Source organism: Suncus etruscus, chromosome 9 (assembly GCF_024139225.1).
Source record: "Suncus etruscus isolate mSunEtr1 chromosome 9, mSunEtr1.pri.cur, whole genome shotgun sequence".
Classification (NCBI taxonomy): Eukaryota; Metazoa; Chordata; class Mammalia; order Eulipotyphla; family Soricidae; genus Suncus; species Suncus etruscus.
This window is the reverse complement of record NC_064856.1, coordinates 53,955,038-53,973,369: the sequence shown is the minus strand read 5'-3', so window position 1 is coordinate 53,973,369 and position 18,332 is coordinate 53,955,038. Positions and strand designations below refer to the sequence as shown.

The 18,332-nt window shown below is 37.0% G+C and overlaps 4 protein-coding genes across 4 annotated transcripts; all 4 read left to right on the top strand.

Moving 5' to 3' along the window:
- The first annotated feature begins 2,557 nt into the window (after positions 1–2,557).
- On the top strand, positions 2,558–3,997 carry LOC126018340 (hemoglobin subunit epsilon-like). Its single transcript, XM_049780490.1, has 3 exons — positions 2,558–2,652; positions 2,783–3,005; positions 3,869–3,997. Exons 1-3 carry the CDS (start codon positions 2,561–2,563, stop codon positions 3,995–3,997), a joined length of 444 nt encoding a protein of 147 aa, XP_049636447.1. The 5' UTR covers positions 2,558–2,560.
- A 2,779-nt stretch (positions 3,998–6,776) lies between these two features.
- LOC126018341 (hemoglobin subunit epsilon-like) lies at positions 6,777–8,211 on the top strand. The gene is made up of 3 exons (XM_049780491.1): positions 6,777–6,871; positions 6,996–7,218; positions 8,083–8,211. Exons 1-3 carry the CDS (start codon positions 6,780–6,782, stop codon positions 8,209–8,211), a joined length of 444 nt encoding a protein of 147 aa, XP_049636448.1. The 5' UTR covers positions 6,777–6,779.
- A 2,575-nt stretch (positions 8,212–10,786) lies between these two features.
- LOC126018342 (hemoglobin subunit epsilon-like) lies at positions 10,787–12,199 on the top strand. The gene is made up of 3 exons (XM_049780492.1): positions 10,787–10,881; positions 10,982–11,204; positions 12,071–12,199. Exons 1-3 carry the CDS (start codon positions 10,790–10,792, stop codon positions 12,197–12,199), a joined length of 444 nt encoding a protein of 147 aa, XP_049636449.1. The 5' UTR covers positions 10,787–10,789.
- A 2,726-nt stretch (positions 12,200–14,925) lies between these two features.
- Positions 14,926–16,465, top strand: LOC126018307 (hemoglobin subunit epsilon-like). Its single transcript, XM_049780462.1, has 3 exons — positions 14,926–15,017; positions 15,135–15,357; positions 16,337–16,465. Exons 1-3 carry the CDS (start codon positions 14,926–14,928, stop codon positions 16,463–16,465), a joined length of 444 nt encoding a protein of 147 aa, XP_049636419.1.
- Positions 16,466–18,332: the final 1,867 nt, after the last annotated feature.

Here is an 18,332-nt window from a genome sequence, read left to right as displayed (position 1 = left end):
CAGGAGTGGAAATAGTAGACAGTGGCTTTGAGAAGCAAACAGGGGCACATAAAGAAGTTAAAAATTATAAAAAAAATTGATGGATCTGATATATGTAAAGTTAGATACAAAGCAATGCTCCATACAAAATGTGGGTGTCATTGGGAGTGGTAGTTGCATGGGTGCAGTTCACAGAAAGAACTTAATTCCCAACACATACCAGTTGTATAAAAGAAGCAGAAGGGTAAACCCACCCCCCAAAATGAAGTAGTATGGTACTTAGTGATTTCTCATTTGAATTGGAACTGAATATTATGGCTTTGTATATATCATTATTGCCTATTGTCGATTTTTCTTCACTGATCAATGTTCCAGTGTACATATACATTCCACTGTCTAAATTTTTTAATTTTTTTCTCAGTTGTCTTATCTGTCTTTTAAAAGTGGTAAGGGAGTAGTTGGGCAGTCTGGGCTGACATAACCTGTTTACTGCATTCATTCTCAGAAGTGCAATATGAAATGCCAGTAATGCTGCCTCATGTCATTCCCAGAAGAAAGTGAATTAAGGGCAAAGCGACTTTGACCTGCCTTGTTTCTCTTCACTTGACTACACTGCCCTGCCAATCCATGATGGCTGCTATTTTGATTTCCTTTGCCATTGCTTTGCTTTCACACCTAGAATGAAGAATCAAACACGTAGTCCATCTTCTACCACAGATCACTAATGGCCCTTAAATTGCAGTCCATAGAGAATAAACCAAAACCATTTTGTCTGCAAATTGGTGGAAAGTGGCACTTAAGAATTGGAATAAAATTATTAATTGTTAATACTTGATGCCTTATGATTCTGTTAGCCAAAAGCTCTTAAAACTCTTAAGCCAGGCAGTAAATACTACAATATTGATGAGTATTTGTAGAATTGTTACATTTGATAATAAAATTTGCCTCTTTAATCTACAAAAATGGACTTGACAGAGAGCTAGACTGAACACATAGAAAGATTGGATGGAAGTCTTAAAAGAATTTATTTCATATCTTTCATTTTATTCATAGAGGAAATATGTTTAGAGGCATGATATAATCCTCAGACTTTCTGACTATGACATAGGATTCTCCAAAGGCAACTACAGCATCAAACAGGCAACTCATTGGTACACACACCTGGTATGTGTTGGGAATTAAGTTGCCTCTGTGAACTGCACCCCTGCACTCACCTCTCCCCATTACACCCATATTTTGTAAAGAGCATGCTTTGTATCCACCTTTACACATATCAGACCCTCAAAATTCTCCCAGAATTTCTTTTTTTTTTTTTTTTTTGTTTTTTTGGGTCACACCTGGCAGTGCTCAGGGGTTATTCCTGGCTCCAGACTCAGAAATTGCTCCTGGCAGGCACAGGGGACCATATGGGGCGCCGGGATTCGAACCAATGACCTCCTGCATGAAAGGCAAATGCCTTACCTCCATGCTATCTCTCCGGCCCCCTCTCCCAGAATTTCTAACTTCCCTTCTGTGTCCCTGTTTGCTTCTCAAAGCCACAATCTACTATTTCCACTCCTGTTTCTTCCTTTGTCTCACATCATTGTAGTCAGGGTGAGGTTGGGAGGAGGGAGATTTGGGATATTGATGGTGGGAATGTAGCACTGGTGAGGTGGGGTGTGCTTTACATGACTGAAACCTAATCACAATCATGTTTGTATTAAAGGTGTTAAAGAAAGATATTATTAAAAAATGAAATGAAACTTTAGTGATGTATTCACTTTGTAATTTATAAATGCTAATAACATTATAACTCAGAAAAAAGAAGAATAAATGAAAAAGAGAGTTATGGGAAATCTCTCCAAACTAATTAGCTTGCATTGTAATCATAAAGAAATAATTATAAAGAGGGATTCCAGGAAGCACAAAATGAAGCTAATTCTGCCTGCCCTATGTAAAAATAATGGTCAGTTAATATATTTTTAGACTGAATTCCTGGTCTTAGGGATCCCTTGCTAGTCTGTTTAGCTTATTTTTTCCATAGGCAACTAATAAACCTGGTTAAGTTACTGCACAGAAGACCTTTGAAATAAAAATACTGCTAAGAATCTCCGTCAAAGATAGTCTACTTCACTGTCCTTACACAATCCCATGCTTATTCATTACCACATTAACCTAATTAAAACCGTTTCTTTTAGAATTTTGCCTATCTTGAGCAGACTCCTTATTTAAGGAGCTTTTCTGGAGAAGGAAAATAAGGAAGGAGGATGTAAGAGTGATGGAAAACATGTTGAGAGAAGACAGAAAGCAGGAAATGAATGGAACAATGTGTGAGGGGAGAGAATTCAACAAAGGAGAAATGCCACAAGGCCAAACCCACTTTATCACACACTTACTGTATTTTACTCATCTCTGACCCTTTGCTCTCCTGACTCCGCCCTTCAAGGACACAACTCTGTCTTGACCAATGACTTCAGAAGATAAGGCGGAACGGGGGGCCACACGGTCGTCAGTACAGAATAAAAGCCCACAAGTTCCAGCAGTAGCACATACCTCCTTCTGACACTTCTCTGAGAACTCGCAAGTTCACAGACCTGACATCATGGTGCATTTTACCAGTGAGGAGAAGAATGCTGTCACTAGCCTGTGGTGCAAGTTGAATTTGGATGAGGCTGGTGGTGAGACCCTGGGAAGGTAAGAACTGGGATATTGGTGAATGAATGGAAGAAGATGGCAGGCAGTCAGGAAAACTAAGGTGAAAGAGTCTTTAAGATTTTTGAGGTGTATCTTATTTTCAATTTTTTTTTTTGGCTCTGTTTCTAAGGCTCTTGTGCGTCTACCCTTGGACCCAGAGGTTCTTTGATAGCTTTGGCAACCTGTCCTCTTGCTCTGCCATCATGGGTAACCCCAAGGTCAAAGCCCATGGTAAGAATGTGCTGACTTCCTTTGGAGAAGCTGTTAAGGACATGGAAAACCTCAAGAGTACCTTTGCTAAGCTGAGTGAGCTGCATTGTGATAAATTGCATGTGGATCCTGAGAACTTCAAGGTGAGTTCAGGAAGGCATTCTTAATGCTCATTTTTGCTTTTACCTTGAGACATAACTGGAATTGAATCTCAATTGGAAAACCTAACAAAGATATGAGAAATCAAAGATCAGACTTGGAAGGAAGGGTTATATTGGACATAAGCATAAACATCTACTTCTGGACTAGTGCCAGGAAAATGCTACTGTAGTAGACTGAATTGGCTTACCATTTTCAAGAACTTTGTTAAAATATATGTGTTAATAAAAGAGAATAGAATAAGCCAGGAGTAAACTTTGAGCTTACCGGATGTGACTCTCCACCCCCACAAAAAGAAGAAAAATTAAGGAATATATAAGAGAATAGAAGTTATGCGTGAAAAATAATGGAACTGAGCTTTTAGTAGATGTAGTCTTGATTCAAGGAAGGAAAATGTTATAATATATGTAGTTAAATTATAAAAGATATAAAAATATTGAGGGACAATTTGTGATAAAAATATACATTTATAAAATATGTTCAATTTCCTGTCAGTAATGTGACAGTAGAGGCAGATTGCTGTATTGACTTAAGTTCAAATAAATTCGCACAGAAAATATTCCTCCAGAAGTTATGATGACAAAATTAGCCAAATGGGAGTCAGAAAGAAAATAAAATGGTGACATAAGAGAGAATATGTGGATGCAAGTAGATTGAAAACTGAATGGAGTTCTCAGAACTTAATTTAAATGTAAGAAAGAGCCTATTTGATTTATTGGATAAATTCAATATTTTGAATAATGTAAGGTGAATAGGTTTGGCATGAGGGTTACAAAGCTATTATTTTTCTGCATTTTTTTAACCTCCTTAATATTCTGATTTTTTAAATTTTTCTTTTTCCTAACAGCTTCTGGGAAATGTATTGGTGATCGTTATGGCTACTCATTTTGGCAAGGAATTCACCCCTGAAGTGCAGGCAGCTTGGCAGAAACTGGTGACTGGCGTTGCCACTGCTCTGTCCCTCAAGTACCACTGAGACCTTGTTGAAGATCCCAAGTCCCATTTTGTGTCCACAGTGTCCTCTTTCTGTGGGGAATGGGATTTGGTCTTTAAAACACACGCTTCTATTTAATAAAGTGCATTTTATTCATTAATCAGAAATGAATATTGTATTATTTCCATTTTTTATTTGCGACCTATGGCAAAAACGGTTTTTGTGACTACACTGGTGTGAGACAAAGGAAGAAACAAGAGTAGAAATAGTAAATTGTGGCTTTGAGAGGCAAACAGGGGCACATAAGGGAAGTTAGAAATTATAAAAAAAATTGATGGGTCTGATATATGTAAAGTTAGATGCAAAGCAATGCACCATACAAAATGTGGGTGTCATTGGGAGTGGTAGTTGCATGGGTGCAGTTCACAGAAAGAACTTAATTCCCAACACATACCAGTTGTATAAAAGAAGCAGAAGGGTAAACCCACCCCCCAAAATGAAGTAGTATGGTACTTAGTGATTTCCATTTTAATTGGAACCGAATATTATGGCTTTGTATATATCATTATTGCCTATTGTCGATTTTTCCTCACTGAACAATGTTCCAGTGTACATATACATTCCACTGTCTAAATTCTTTAATTTTTTCTCAGATGTCTTACTATCATTTAATAGTGGTAAGGGACTAGTTGGGCAGTCTGGGCTGGCATAATCTCTTTTCTGCATTCATTCTCAGAAGTGCTATATGAAATGTCAGTAATACTGCCTCATGTCATTCCCAGAAGAAAGTGACTTAAGGTCAAAGTGACTTTGACCTGCCTTGTTTTCCTTGATTGGACTACACTGCCCTTCCAATCCATGATGGCTGCTATTTTGATTTCCTTTTCCATTGCTTTGCTTTCACACCTAGAATGAAGAATCAAAAACAGAGCCCATCTTCTACCACTGACCACAAATGGCCCTTAAATTGCAGTCCACAGAGAATAAACCAAAACCATTTTGTCTGCAAATTGCTGGAAAGTGGCACTTAAGGTTTGGAATAAAATTGTTCATTGTTAATTGATGCCTTATGGTTCTATTAGTGAAAAGCTCTTAAAACTCTTAAGCCAGGCAGTAAATACTACAATATTGCTGAGTATTTGTAAAATTGTTAAATTTGTGAATAAAATTTGCCTGCTTAATCTACAAAAATGGTCTTGACAAAGAATGCTAGACTGAACACATAGAAGGATGGATGGAACTCTTATCCACTGGTGGTGGGAAGGCAGTCTAGTCCAACCTTTATGGAAAGCAATATGGAGATTCCCCACAAAACTGGGAATTGAGCTCCCATTTGATCCAGCTATACCACACCTAGGGATATACCCTAGGTACAAAAGAATACAATACCTATGTCCCTTCCTCACACCTATATTTATTGCAGCACTATTTCCAATAGGCAGACACTGAAAACAACCAATAGTCTTCAACAGATGAATGGCTAAAGAAACAGTGGTATATATACACAAAGGAATATTATGCAGCCGTCAGGTGAAAGGAAGTCATGAAATTTTCCTATAATGGATGTTCATGGGATCTATCTTGCTGAGTGTTATAAGTCAGAGGGAGAGAGATAGATACAGAATAGACACCCTCATCTATGGGGTTTGAGAAAAATGAAAGACATTTTTTCAACAATCCTCAGAGACAAAGAGAGGAGGGCTAGAAGTTTCAGCTCAATTTATAAAAATCACCACAAAAGAGTGGTGAGTGTAGTTAGATAAATAAATACACTGAGAACTATCATAAGCATTTGAATGAATGAGGGAACTGGAAAGCTTGTCTACAGTCAAGGTGGGGGTGGTGTGGGGAGGAAGGAGATTTGGGACATTGGTGATGAGAATGTTGCACTGGTGAAGTGGGGTATTCTTTACATGACTGAAACCTAATCACAATCATGTTTGTAATCAAGGTGTTAAATAAATATTTTATTAAAAAAGGAAATGAAACTTTAGTGATTTATTCACTTTGTAATTTATAAATGCTAATAACATTATAACTCAGAAAAAAGAAGTATGAATGAAAGAGAGTTATGGGAAATCTCTCCAAACTAATTAGCTTGCATTGTAATCATAAAGAAATAATTATAAAGAGGGATTCCAGGAAGCACAAAATGAAGCTAATTCTGCCTGCCCTATGTAAAAATAATGGTCAGTTAATATATTTTTAGACTGAATTCCTGGTCTTAGGGATCCCTTGCTAGTCTGTTTAGCTTATTTTTTCCATAGGCAACTAATAAACCTGGTAAGTTACTGCACAGAAGAACTTTGAAAAAAATACTGCTAAGAGTCTCCTTCAAAGATTGTCATTACTTTTCTGTCCTTATACAATCCCATGCTTATTCATTACCACATTAACCTAATTAAAACCGTTTCTTTTAGAACTTTACCTATCTTGAGCAGTCTCCTTATTTAAGGAGCTTTTCTGGAGAAGGAAAATAAGGAAGGAGGATTTAAGAGTGATGGAAAACATGTTGAGAGAAGACAGAAAGCAGGAAATGAATGGAACAATGTGTGAGGGGAGAGAATTCAACAAAGGAGAAATGCCACAAGGCCAAACCCACTTTATCACACACTTACTGTATTTTACTCATCTCTGACCCTTTGCTCTCCTGACTCCGCCCTTCAAGGACACAACTCTGTCTTGACCAATGACTTCAGAAGATAAGGCGGAACGGGGGGCCACACGGTCGTCAGTACAGAATAAAAGCCCACAAGTTCCAGCAGTAGCACATACCTCCTTCTGACACTTCTCTGAGAACTCGCAAGTTCACAGACCTGACATCATGGTGCATTTTACCAGCGAGGAGAAGAATGCTGTCACTAGCCTGTGGTGCAAGTTGAATTTGGATGAGGCTGGTGGTGAGACCCTGGGAAGGTAAGAACTGGGATATTGGTGAATGGAAGAAGATGCAGGCAGTCAGGAAAACTAAGGTGAAAGAGTCTTTAAGAATTTTGAGGTGTATCTTATTTTCAATTTTTTTTTTGGCTCTGTTTCTAAGGCTTTTGTGCGTCTACCCTTGGACCCAGAGGTTCTTTGATAGCTTTGGCAACCTGTCCTCTTGCTCTGCCATCATGGGTAACCCCAAGGTCAAAGCCCATGGTAAGAATGTGCTGACTTCCTTTGGAGAAGCTGTTAAGGACATGGAAAACCTCAAGAGTACCTTTGCTAAGCTGAGTGAGCTGCATTGTGATAAATTGCATGTGGATCCTGAGAACTTCAAGGTGAGTTTAGGAAGGCATTCTTAATGCTCATTTTTGCTTTTACCTTGAGACATAACTGGAATTGAATCTCAATTGGAAAACCTAACAAAGATATGAGAAATCAAAGATCAGACTTGGAAGGAAGGGTTATATTGGACATAAGCATAAACATCTACTTCTGGACTAGTGCCAGGAAAATGCTACTGCAGTAGACTGAATTGGCTTACCATTTTCAAGAACTTTGTTAAAATATATGTGTTAATAAAAGAGAATAGAATAAGCCAGGAGTAAACTTTGAGCTTACATGATGTGACTCCCCCGCCCACAAAAAGAAGAAAAATTAAGGAATATATAAGAGAATAGAAGTTATGCGTGAAAAATAATGGACCTGGGTTTAGTAGATGTAGGCTTGATTCAAGGAAGGAAAATGTTATAATATATTATTCAACTTATAAAAGATATAAAAAAGATTGAGGGACAATTTGTGATAAAAAATATACTTCTATAATATATGTTCAATTTCCTGTCAGTAATGTGACAGTAGGGACAGATTGCTCTATTGACTTAAGTTCAAATAAATTCACACTGAAAATATTCCTCCAGAAGTTATGATGACAGAATTAGCCAAATGGGATACAGAAAGAAAATAAATATGGTGACATAAGACAGAATATTTGGATACAAATAGACAGAATACTGAATGGAGTTCTCAGAAACTTTATTTAACTGTAAGAAAGAGCCTATTTGATTTATTGGATAAATTCAATATTTTGAATAATGTAAGGTGAATAGGTTTGGGATGAGGGTTCTAAAGCTATTATATATCTCCATTTTTTAAAAAGTTCTTAATATTCTGATTTTTTAATTTTTTCTTTTTCCTAACAGCTCCTGGGAAATGTATTGGTGATCGTTATGGCTACTCATTTTGGCAAGGAATTCACCCCTGAAGTGCAGTCAGCTTGGCAGAAACTGGTGTCTGGTGTTGCCACTGCTCTGTCCCACAAGTACCACTGAGTCCTTGTTGAAGATCCCAAGTCCCATTTTGTGTCTGCAGTGTCCTCTTTCTGTGGGGAATGGGATTTGGTCTTTAGAACACACACTTCTGTTTATTAAAGTGCATTTTCTTCATTAATCAGAAATGAATATTGTATTATTTCCATTTTCTATTTGCGACATATGGCGAAAATGGATTTTGTGACTACACTGGTGTGAGACAAAGGAAGAAACAGGAGTGGAAATAGTAGATTGTGGCTTTGAAAAGCAAACAGGGGCACATAAGCGAAATTAGAAATTATTAAAAAAATTGATGGGTCTGATATATGTAAAGTTAGATGCAAAGGAATGCTCCATACAAAATGTGGGTGTCATTGGGAGTGGTAGTTGGATGGGTGCAGTTCACAAAAAGAACTTAATTCCCAACACATACCAGTTGTATATGAGAAGCAGAAGGGTACACCTGCTCCCAAAATGAAGTAGTATGGTACTTAGTGATTTCTCATTTGAATTGGAACCAAATATTATGGCTTTGTATATATCATTATTGCCTATTGTCGATTTTTCCTCACTGACCAATGTTCCAGTGTACATATATATTCCACTTTCTAAATTTTTTAATTTTTTCTCAGATGTCTTATCTGTCATTTAATAGTGGCAAGGGACTAGTTGGGCAGTCTAGGCTGGCATAACCTGTTTACTGCATTCATTCTCAGAAGTGCTATATGAAATGCCAATAATGCTGCCTTATGTCTATTCCCAGAAGAAAGTGATTTAAGGGCAATGTGACTTTGACCTGCCTTGTTTTTCTTCACTTGAATACACTGCCCTGCCAATCCATGATGGCTGCTATTTTGATTTCTTTTGCCATTGGCTTGCTTTCACATCTAGAATGAAGAATCAAACACAGAGCCCATCTTCTACCACTGACCACAAATGGCCCTTAAATTGCAGTCCATAGAGAATAAACCAAAACCATTTTGTCTGCAAATTGGTGGAAAGTGGCACTTAAGATTTGGAATAAAATGGTTAATTGTTAATACTTGATGCCTTACGGTTCTGTTAGCCAAAAGCTCTTAAAACTCTTAAGCCAGGCAGTAAATACTACAATATTGCTGAGTATTTGTAGAATTGTTACATTTGATAATAAAATTTGCCTCTTTAATCTACAAAAATGAACTTGACAAAGAGAGCTAGACTGAACACATAGAAAGATTGGATGGAAGTCTTAAAAGAATTTATTTCATTTCTTTCATTTTATTCATAGAGGAAATATGTTTAGAGGCATGATATAATCCTCAGACTTTATGACTATGACATAGGATTCTCCAAAGGGCAACTACAGCATCAAACAGGCAACTCAGTGGTACACACATGTGGTATGTGTTGGGAATTAAGTTCCGTCTGTGAACTGCACCCCTGCACTCACCTCTCCCCATTACACCCATATTTTGTAAAGAGCATGCTTTGTATCCACCTTTACATATATCAGACCCATCAAAATTCTCCCAGAATTTCTAACTTCCCTTCTGTGTCCCTGTTTGCTTCTCAAAGCCACAATCTACTATTTCCACTCCTGTTTCTTCCTTTGTCTCACATTATTGTAGTCAGGGTGAGGTTGGGAGGAGGGAGATTTGGGATATTGATGGTGGGAATGTAGCACTGGTGAGGTGGGGTGTGCTTTACATGACTGAAACCTAATCACAATCATGTTTGTATTAAAGGTGTTAAAGAAAGATATTATTAAAAAATGAAATGAAACTTTAGTGATGTATTCACTTTGTAATTTATAAATGCTAATAACATTATAACTCAGAAAAAAGAAGAATAAATGAAAAAGAGAGTTATGGGAAATCTCTCCAAACTAATTAGCTTGCATTGTAATCATAAAGAAATAATTATAAAGAGGGATTCCAGGAAGCACAAAATGAAGCTAATTCTGCCTGCCCTATGTAAAAATAATGGTCAGTTAATATATTTTTAGACTGAATTCCTGGTCTTAGGGATCCCTTGCTAGTCTGTTTAGCTTATTTTTTCCATAGGCAACTAATAAACCTGGTAAGTTACTGCACAGAAGAACTTTGAAAAAAATACTGCTAAGAGTCTCCTTCAAAGATTGTCATTACTTTTCTGTCCTTATACAATCCCATGCTTATTCATTACCACATTAACCTAATTAAAACCGTTTCTTTTAGAACTTTACCTATCTTGAGCAGTCTCCTTATTTAAGGAGCTTTTCTGGAGAAGGAAAATAAGGAAGGAGGATTTAAGAGTGATGGAAAACATGTTGAGAGAAGACAGAAAGCAGGAAATGAATGGAACAATGTGTGAGGGGAGAGAATTCAACAAAGGAGAAATGCCACAAGGCCAAACCCACTTTATCACACACTTACTGTATTTTACTCATCTCTGACCCTTTGCTCTCCTGACTCCGCCCTTCAAGGACACAACTCTGTCTTGACCAATGACTTCAGAAGATAAGGCGGAACGGGGGGCCACACGGTCGTCAGTACAGAATAAAAGCCCACAAGTTCCAGCAGTAGCACATACCTCCTTCTGACACTTCTCTGAGAACTCGCAAGTTCACAGACCTGACATCATGGTGCATTTTACCAGCGAGGAGAAGAATGCTGTCACTAGCCTGTGGTGCAAGTTGAATTTGGATGAGGCTGGTGGTGAGACCCTGGGAAGGTAAGAACTAGGATATTGGTGAATGGAAGAAGTGAAAGAGTCTTTAAGATTTTTGAGGTGTATCTTATTTTCAATTTTTTTTTTTGGCTCTGTTTCTAAGGCTTTTGTGCGTCTACCCTTGGACCCAGAGGTTCTTTGATAGCTTTGGCAACCTGTCCTCTTGCTCTGCCATCATGGGTAACCCCAAGGTCAAAGCCCATGGTAAGAATGTGCTGACTTCCTTTGGAGAAGCTGTTAAGGACATGGAAAACCTCAAGAGTACCTTTGCTAAGCTGAGTGAGCTGCATTGTGATAAATTGCATGTGGATCCTGAGAACTTCAAGGTGAGTTTAGGAAGGCATTCTTAATGCTCATTTTTGCTTTTACCTTGAGACATAACTGGAATTGAATCTCAATTGAAAAACCTAACAAAGATATGAGAAATCAAAGATCAGACTTGGAAGGAAGGGTTATATTGGACATAAGCATAAACATCTACTTCTGGACTAGTGACAGGAAAATACTACTGTAGTAGACTGAATTGGCTTACCATTTTCAAGAACTTTGTTAAAATATATGTGCTAATAAAAGAGAATAGAATAAGCCAGGAGTAAACTTTGAGCTTACCGGATGTGACTCTCCCCCCCCACAAAAAAGAAGAAAAATTAAGGAATATATAAGAGAATAGAAGTTATGCGTGAAAAATAATGGAACTGAGCTTTTAGTAGATGTAGGCTTGATTCAAGGAAGGAAAATGTTATAATATATGTAGTTAAATTATAAAAGATATAAAAAAGATTGAGGGACAATTTGTGATAAAAATATACTTTTATAAAATATGTTCAATTTCCTGTCAGTAATGTGACAGTAGAGTCAGATAGCTGTATTGACTTAAGTTTAAATAAATTTACACTGAAAATATTTCTCCTGAAGTTATGATGACAGAATTAGCCTAATGGAAGACAGAAAGAAAATAAAAATGGTGACATAAGAGAGAAAATTTGAATACAAGTAGACAGAATACTGAATGGAGTTCGCAGAAACTTTATTTAAATGTAAGAAAGTCTATTTGATTTATTGGATAAATTCAATATTTTGAATAATGTAAGGTTAGTAGGTTTGGGATGAGGGTTCTAAAGGTATTATATATCTGCATTTTTTAAAAAGTTCTTAATATTCTGATTTTTTTAATTATTCTTTTTCCTAACAGCTCCTGGGAAATGTATTGGTGATTGTTATGGCTACTCATTTTGGCAAGGAATTCACCCCTGAAGTGCAGGCAGCTTGGCAGAAACTGGTGTCTGGTGTTGCCACTGCTCTGTCCCTCAAGTACCACTGAGTCCTTCTTGAAGATGCCAAGTCCCATTTTATGTCCCCAGTGTCCTCTTTCTGTGGGGAATGGGATTTGGTTTTAGAACAGAAGCTTCTGTTTAATAAAGTGCATTTTATTCATTAATTAGAAATGAATATTGTATTATTTCTATTTTTTATTTGCAACTTATGGAAAAATGGATTTTGTGACTACAATGGTGTGATACAAAGGAAGAAAAAGAAGTGGAAATAGTAGATTATGGCATTGAGAAGGAAACTGGTGCACATAAGGAAAGTTAGAAATTATAAAAAAAATTGATGGGTCTGATATATGTAAAGTTATATACAAAGCAATGCTCTATACAAATGTGGATGTCATTGGGAGTGGTAGTTGTATGAGTGCTGTTCACAGACAGAACTTAATTCCCAACACATACCAGTTGTACATAAGAAGCAGAGGGGACACGTGCCCCAAAATATGAAGTACTATGGTACTTCGTGACTTCTCATTTGAATTAGAACCGAATATTGTGGCTTTGTATATATCATTATTGCCTATTGTCAATTTTTCCTCACTGATCAATGTTCCAGTGTACATATACATTCCACTGTCTTAATTCTTTAATTTTTCTCAGATGTCGTATTTGTCATTTAGTAGTGGTAAGGGACAAGTTGGGCAGTCTGGCTGGCATAATCTTTTTACTGCATTCATGCTCAGAAGTGCAATATGAAATGCCAGTAATGCTGCCTCATGTCATTCCCAGAAGAAAGGGACTTAAGTGTACATGTTTCTTTGACCTGTCTGTTTCCCTTGACTTGACTACACTGCCTTGCCAATTCATGATGGCTGCTATTTTGATTTCCTTTGCCATTGCTTTGCATTCACACCTACAATGAAGAATCTAACACAGAGCCCATCTTCTACCACTGACCACAAATGGCCCTTAAATTGCAGTCCACCAAAACCATTTTGCCTGCAAATTGGTGAAAAGTTGCATTTAGATTTGGAATAAAATTGTTAATTGTGAATACTTGATGCCTTACTGTTCTGTTAGCCAAAAACTCTTAAAACTCTTAAGCCAGGCAGTAAAACTACAATATTGCTGAGTATTTGTAGAATTGTTACATTTGATAATAAAATTTGCCTGTTTAATCTAAAAATGGGCTTGACAAAGAGAGCTTCACTGAACACATAGAAGATGGATGTTTCTCTTATCCACTGGTGGGGTAAGGCAGTCTAGTCCAACCTTTATGGAAAGCAATATGGAGATTCCTCCCAAAACTGGAAATTGAGCTCCCATTTGATCCACTTATACCACTCCTAGGGATATACCCTAGGAACATAAGAATACAATACCAAAGTCCTTTCCTCACACCTATATTTATTGCAGCACTATTCACAAAGCCAGACTCTGGTAACAACCAAGATGCCCTTTAACAGTTGAATGGCTAAAGAAATTGTGACATATATACACAGTGGAATATTATGCAGCCATCAGGAGAAAGGAAGTAATAAAATTTTACTATTCATTAATGTTCATGGAATCAATCATGCTGAGTGATGTAAGTCACAGGGAGTGAGATAGACACAGAATTTTTCCAAAAATCCTCAAAGACAAAGAGAGGAGGGCTGGAAATTCCAGCTCCATTTATGAAGATCACCACAAAGAGTGGTGAGTGCAGTTAGAGAAATAACTACACTGAGACCTATCATAAGCATTTGAATAAATGAGGGAACTGGAAATCCTGTCTAGAGGACAGGTGGGGGTTTGGTGGGGAGGAGGGAGGTTTGGGACATTGGTGGTGGGAATGTTGGACTGGTGAAGCGGGGTGTTCTTTACATGAATGAAACCTAATCACAATCATGTTTGTAAGCATGGTGTTAAATAAAGATATCATTAAAAAATGAAACTTAGATATTTATTCACTATGTAATTTATAAATGCTAATAATATTGTAACTCAGGAAATAAAGTATAAATGAAAAAGAGAGCTATGGGAAATATTTCCAAACTAATTAGTTTGCATTGTAATCATAAAGAAATAAATATAAAGGGATATTCCAGGAAGCACAAAATGAAGCCTATTTTTTCTGTCTGCCCTATGTAAAAATAATTGTCAGTTAATATACTTTTAGACTGAATTCATGGTCTTAGGGATTTCGTGATAGTCTGTTTAGCTTATTTTTTCCATAGGCAACTAATAATCCTGGTTAGTTTACTGCAAAGAAGAACTTTGAAAAAAATAACTGCTCAGAGTCTGTCAAAGATAGTCTTTAATTTTCTGTTCTTATACATTCCATGCTTATTCATTACCAACATTAACCTAATTAAAACCATTTCTTTTAGAACTTTGCCTATCTTGGCAGACCCCATCTTTAAGGAGCTTTTCTGGAGAAGGAAAATAATGAAGGGAGGGGGACATAATAGTGATGGAACACATGTTGAGAGAAGATAGAAATCAGGAAATGAATGGAACAATGTGTGAGGGGAGAAAATTCAACAAAGGAGAAATGCCACAAGGCCAAACCCACTTTATCACACACTTACTGTATTTTACTCATCTCTGACCCTTTGCTCTCCTGACTCCACCCTTCAAGGACACAACTGTGTCTTGACCAATGACTTCAGAAGATAAGGCGAAAAGGGGGACCACACAGTCCTCAGTACAGAATAAAAGCCCACAAGTTCCAGCAGTAGCACATACCTCCTTCTGACACTTCTCTGAGAACTCACAAGTTCACAAATCTGACATCATGGTGCATTTTACCAGCGAGGAGAAGAATGCTGTCACTAGCCTGTGGTGCAAGTTGAATTTGGATGAGGCTGGTGGTGAGACCCTGGGAAGGTAAGACCTGGGATATTGGTGAATAGAAGAAGATGGCAGTCTGGGAAACTAAGGTGAAGAAGTCTTTAAGATTTTTGAGGTGTATCTTATTTGTTTTTTTTTGGCTCTGTTTCTAAGGCTCTTGTGTGTCTACCCTTGGACCCAGAGGTTCTTTGATAGCTTTGGCAACCTGTCCTCTTGCTCTGCCATCATGGGTAACCCCAAGGTCAAAGCCCATGGTAAGAATGTGCTGACTTCCTTTGGAGAAGCTGTTAAGGACATGGAAAACCTCAAGAGTACCTTTGCTAAGCTGAGTGAGCTGCATTGTGATAAATTGCATGTGGATCCTGAGAACTTCAAGGTGAGTTCAGGAAGACATTCTTAATGCTCATTTTTGCTTTTACCTTGAGACATAACTGGAATTGAACCTCAATTGGAAAACCTAACAAAGATATGAGAAATCAAAGATCAGACTTGGAAGGAAGGGTTATATTGGACATAAGCATAAACATCTACTTCTGGACTAGTGACAGGAAAATACTACTGTAGTAGACTGAATTGGCTTACCATTTTCAAGAACTTTGTTAAAATATATGTGTTAATAAAATAGAAAAGAATAAGCCTGTCGTAAATTTTGAGCTCTACCCGATGTGACTCCCCCCCCCCCAAAAAAAGAAAATATAAGGAATAGTAAAAGAGAATAGAAGTTATGTTTTTAAAATAATGGATCTGGGTTTTAGTAGATGAAGTTTTGAATCAATGAAGGAAAATATTATAATATATATACTTAAAACAAATAAAAATCATTAAAATTTATTAGTTATTGATATTATTAGTTTTATTAATAATTATTATTTAATTATTAAGTAATTATTGATAACTATTCATTAATGTTATATTAATATTATTACAATTATTAAAAGATTGAGGGATAATTAATTATCAAATATATACTCTTATAAAATATGTTCAATTTCCTGTCAGTAATGTGACAGTAGATGCAGATTTCTGCATTGACTTAAGTTCAAGTAAATTCACACTAAAAATATTCCTCCTGAAGTTATGATAACAAAATTAGCCAAATGGGAGATCGAAAGAAAATAAATATGGTGACATAGGAAATAATATTTGGATACAAGTATACAGAATACTGAATGGAGTTCTCAGAAACAATTTAAATGTAAGAAAGTGCCTACTTGATTTATTGGATAAATTCAAAACTTTGAATAATGTAAGGTGAATAGGTTTGGGATGAAGATTCTAAAGCTATTATTTTTCTGCAGTTTTCTCTAAAAATTTATTAATATTCTGATTTTTAAAATTTTTCTTTTTCCTAACAGCTCCTGGGAAATATATTGGTGGTCGTTCTGGCTTCTCATTTTGGCAAGGAATTCACCCCTGAAGTGCAGGCAGCTTGGCAGAAACTGGTGTCTGGTGTTGCCACTTCTCTGTCCCACAAGTACCACTGAGTCCTTGGTGAAGATTCCAAGTCCCATTTTATGTCCCCAGTGTCCTCTTTCTGTGGGGAATTAGACTTGTTCTTTAGAACAGAATCTTCTATTTAATAAAGTGCATTTTATTCATTAATCAGAAGTGAATATTGTATTATTTCCATTTTTATTGGCGATTGATGGGGAAAATGGTTTGTGACTACAATGGTGTGAGACAAAGGAAGAAACAGGAGTGGAAATAGTAGATTGTGGCTTTGAGAAGCAAACAGGGGCACATAAGGGAAGTTAGAAATTATGGGAGAATTCTGATGGGCCAGATATGTATAAAGGTGGATAAAAAGCAATGCTCCTTACAAAATGTGGTTTCCATGGGGAGAGGTGGTTGCAGGGGTCCAGTTCTCAGACAGAACTTAATTCCAAAAATATCCCAGTTGTACATAAGAGGCAGCAAGGGGTCAGCTCCCTAAAAAAATTAAGCCGCTATGGTACTTAGTGAATTCTCATTTGAATTGGAACTGAATATTATGGCTTTGTATATACCATTATTGCCTATTGTCTAATTTTCTTCACTGATCAATGTTCCAGTGTACATATATATTTCACTGTCTTAATTCTTTATTCTTTTTCTCAGATGTCTTATGTGTCATTTAAAAGTGGTAAGGGGCTAGTCAGGAAGTCAGGGCTGGCATAACCTGTTTACTGCATTCATGCTCAGAAGAGCAATCTGAAATGTCAATAGTGCTGCCTCTTATCTCTTCCCAGAAGAAAGTGATTTAAATGCACATGTTTCTTTGACCTGCCTGTTTCCCTTGGCTTGACTACACTGCCCTGCCAATCCATGATGGCTGCTATTTTGATTTCCTTTGCCATTACTTTGCTTTCACATCTAGAATGAAGAATCAAACACAGAGCCCCTTTTCTACCTCTGATCACAAATGGCTCTTAAATTGCAATCTAAAGAGAAAAAACTGAAACCATTTTGTCTGCAAAGTGGCACTTAAGATTTGGAATAAAATTGTTAATTGTTAATACTTGATGCCTTATGGTTCTATTAATGAAAACTCTTAAAACTCTTAAGCCAGGCAGTAAATCCTACAATACTGCTGAGTATTTGTAGAATTGTTACATTTGATAATAAAATTTGCCTGTTTAATCTAAAAAATATGCTTGACAAAGAGAACTGGACTGAACAGATAGAAGGATGGATGGGACTCTCATCCACTGCTGGTGGGAAGGCAGTCTAGTCCAACCTTTATGGAAAGCAATATGGAGATTCCTCCCAAAACTGGAAATTGAGCTCCCATTTGATCCAGATATATCATTCCTAGGGATATACCCTAGGAACACAAGAATACAATACCAAAGTCCCTTCCTCACACCTATATTTATTGCAGCACTATTCACAATAGCCAGACTCTGGAAAAAACCAAGATGCCCCTCAACAGATGAGTGGCTAAATAAACTGTTGCACATATACACAATAGAATATTATGTAGCCGTCAGGAGAGATGAAGTCATGAAATTTTCCTATACATGGATATTCATGGAATCTATCATGCTGAGTGAAATAAGTCAGAGAGAGAGAGAGAGAGAGAGAGAGAGAGAGAGAGAGAGAGAGAGAGAGAGAGATAGGCACAGAATAGTCTCACTCATCTATGGGTTTTAAGAAAAATGAAGGACATTTTTCCAACAATCCTCAGAGACAATGAGAGGAGGGCTGGAAGTTCCCACTCACTACATGAAGCTCACAACAAAGAGTGGTGAGTGCATTTAGAGAAATAACTACACTGAGAACTATCATAACCATGTGAATAAATGAGGGAACTGAAAGTCTGTCTAGAGTACATATGGGGGTGGTGTTTTGTGGAGGGAGATCTGGGACATT

Coding starts and splice junctions, on each gene's coding strand:
- LOC126018340 (XM_049780490.1), top strand. CDS start 2,561: ATGGTGCATTTTACCAGTGAGGAGAAGAATGCTGTCACTAGCCTGTGG. Junction 2,653..2,782: donor GGTGGTGAGACCCTGGGAAG/GTAAGAACTGGG, acceptor TCTGTTTCTAAG/GCTCTTGTGCGTCTACCCTT. Junction 3,006..3,868: donor TGGATCCTGAGAACTTCAAG/GTGAGTTCAGGA, acceptor TTTTCCTAACAG/CTTCTGGGAAATGTATTGGT.
- LOC126018341 (XM_049780491.1), top strand. CDS start 6,780: ATGGTGCATTTTACCAGCGAGGAGAAGAATGCTGTCACTAGCCTGTGG. Junction 6,872..6,995: donor GGTGGTGAGACCCTGGGAAG/GTAAGAACTGGG, acceptor TCTGTTTCTAAG/GCTTTTGTGCGTCTACCCTT. Junction 7,219..8,082: donor TGGATCCTGAGAACTTCAAG/GTGAGTTTAGGA, acceptor TTTTCCTAACAG/CTCCTGGGAAATGTATTGGT.
- LOC126018342 (XM_049780492.1), top strand. CDS start 10,790: ATGGTGCATTTTACCAGCGAGGAGAAGAATGCTGTCACTAGCCTGTGG. Junction 10,882..10,981: donor GGTGGTGAGACCCTGGGAAG/GTAAGAACTAGG, acceptor TCTGTTTCTAAG/GCTTTTGTGCGTCTACCCTT. Junction 11,205..12,070: donor TGGATCCTGAGAACTTCAAG/GTGAGTTTAGGA, acceptor TTTTCCTAACAG/CTCCTGGGAAATGTATTGGT.
- LOC126018307 (XM_049780462.1), top strand. CDS start 14,926: ATGGTGCATTTTACCAGCGAGGAGAAGAATGCTGTCACTAGCCTGTGG. Junction 15,018..15,134: donor GGTGGTGAGACCCTGGGAAG/GTAAGACCTGGG, acceptor TCTGTTTCTAAG/GCTCTTGTGTGTCTACCCTT. Junction 15,358..16,336: donor TGGATCCTGAGAACTTCAAG/GTGAGTTCAGGA, acceptor TTTTCCTAACAG/CTCCTGGGAAATATATTGGT.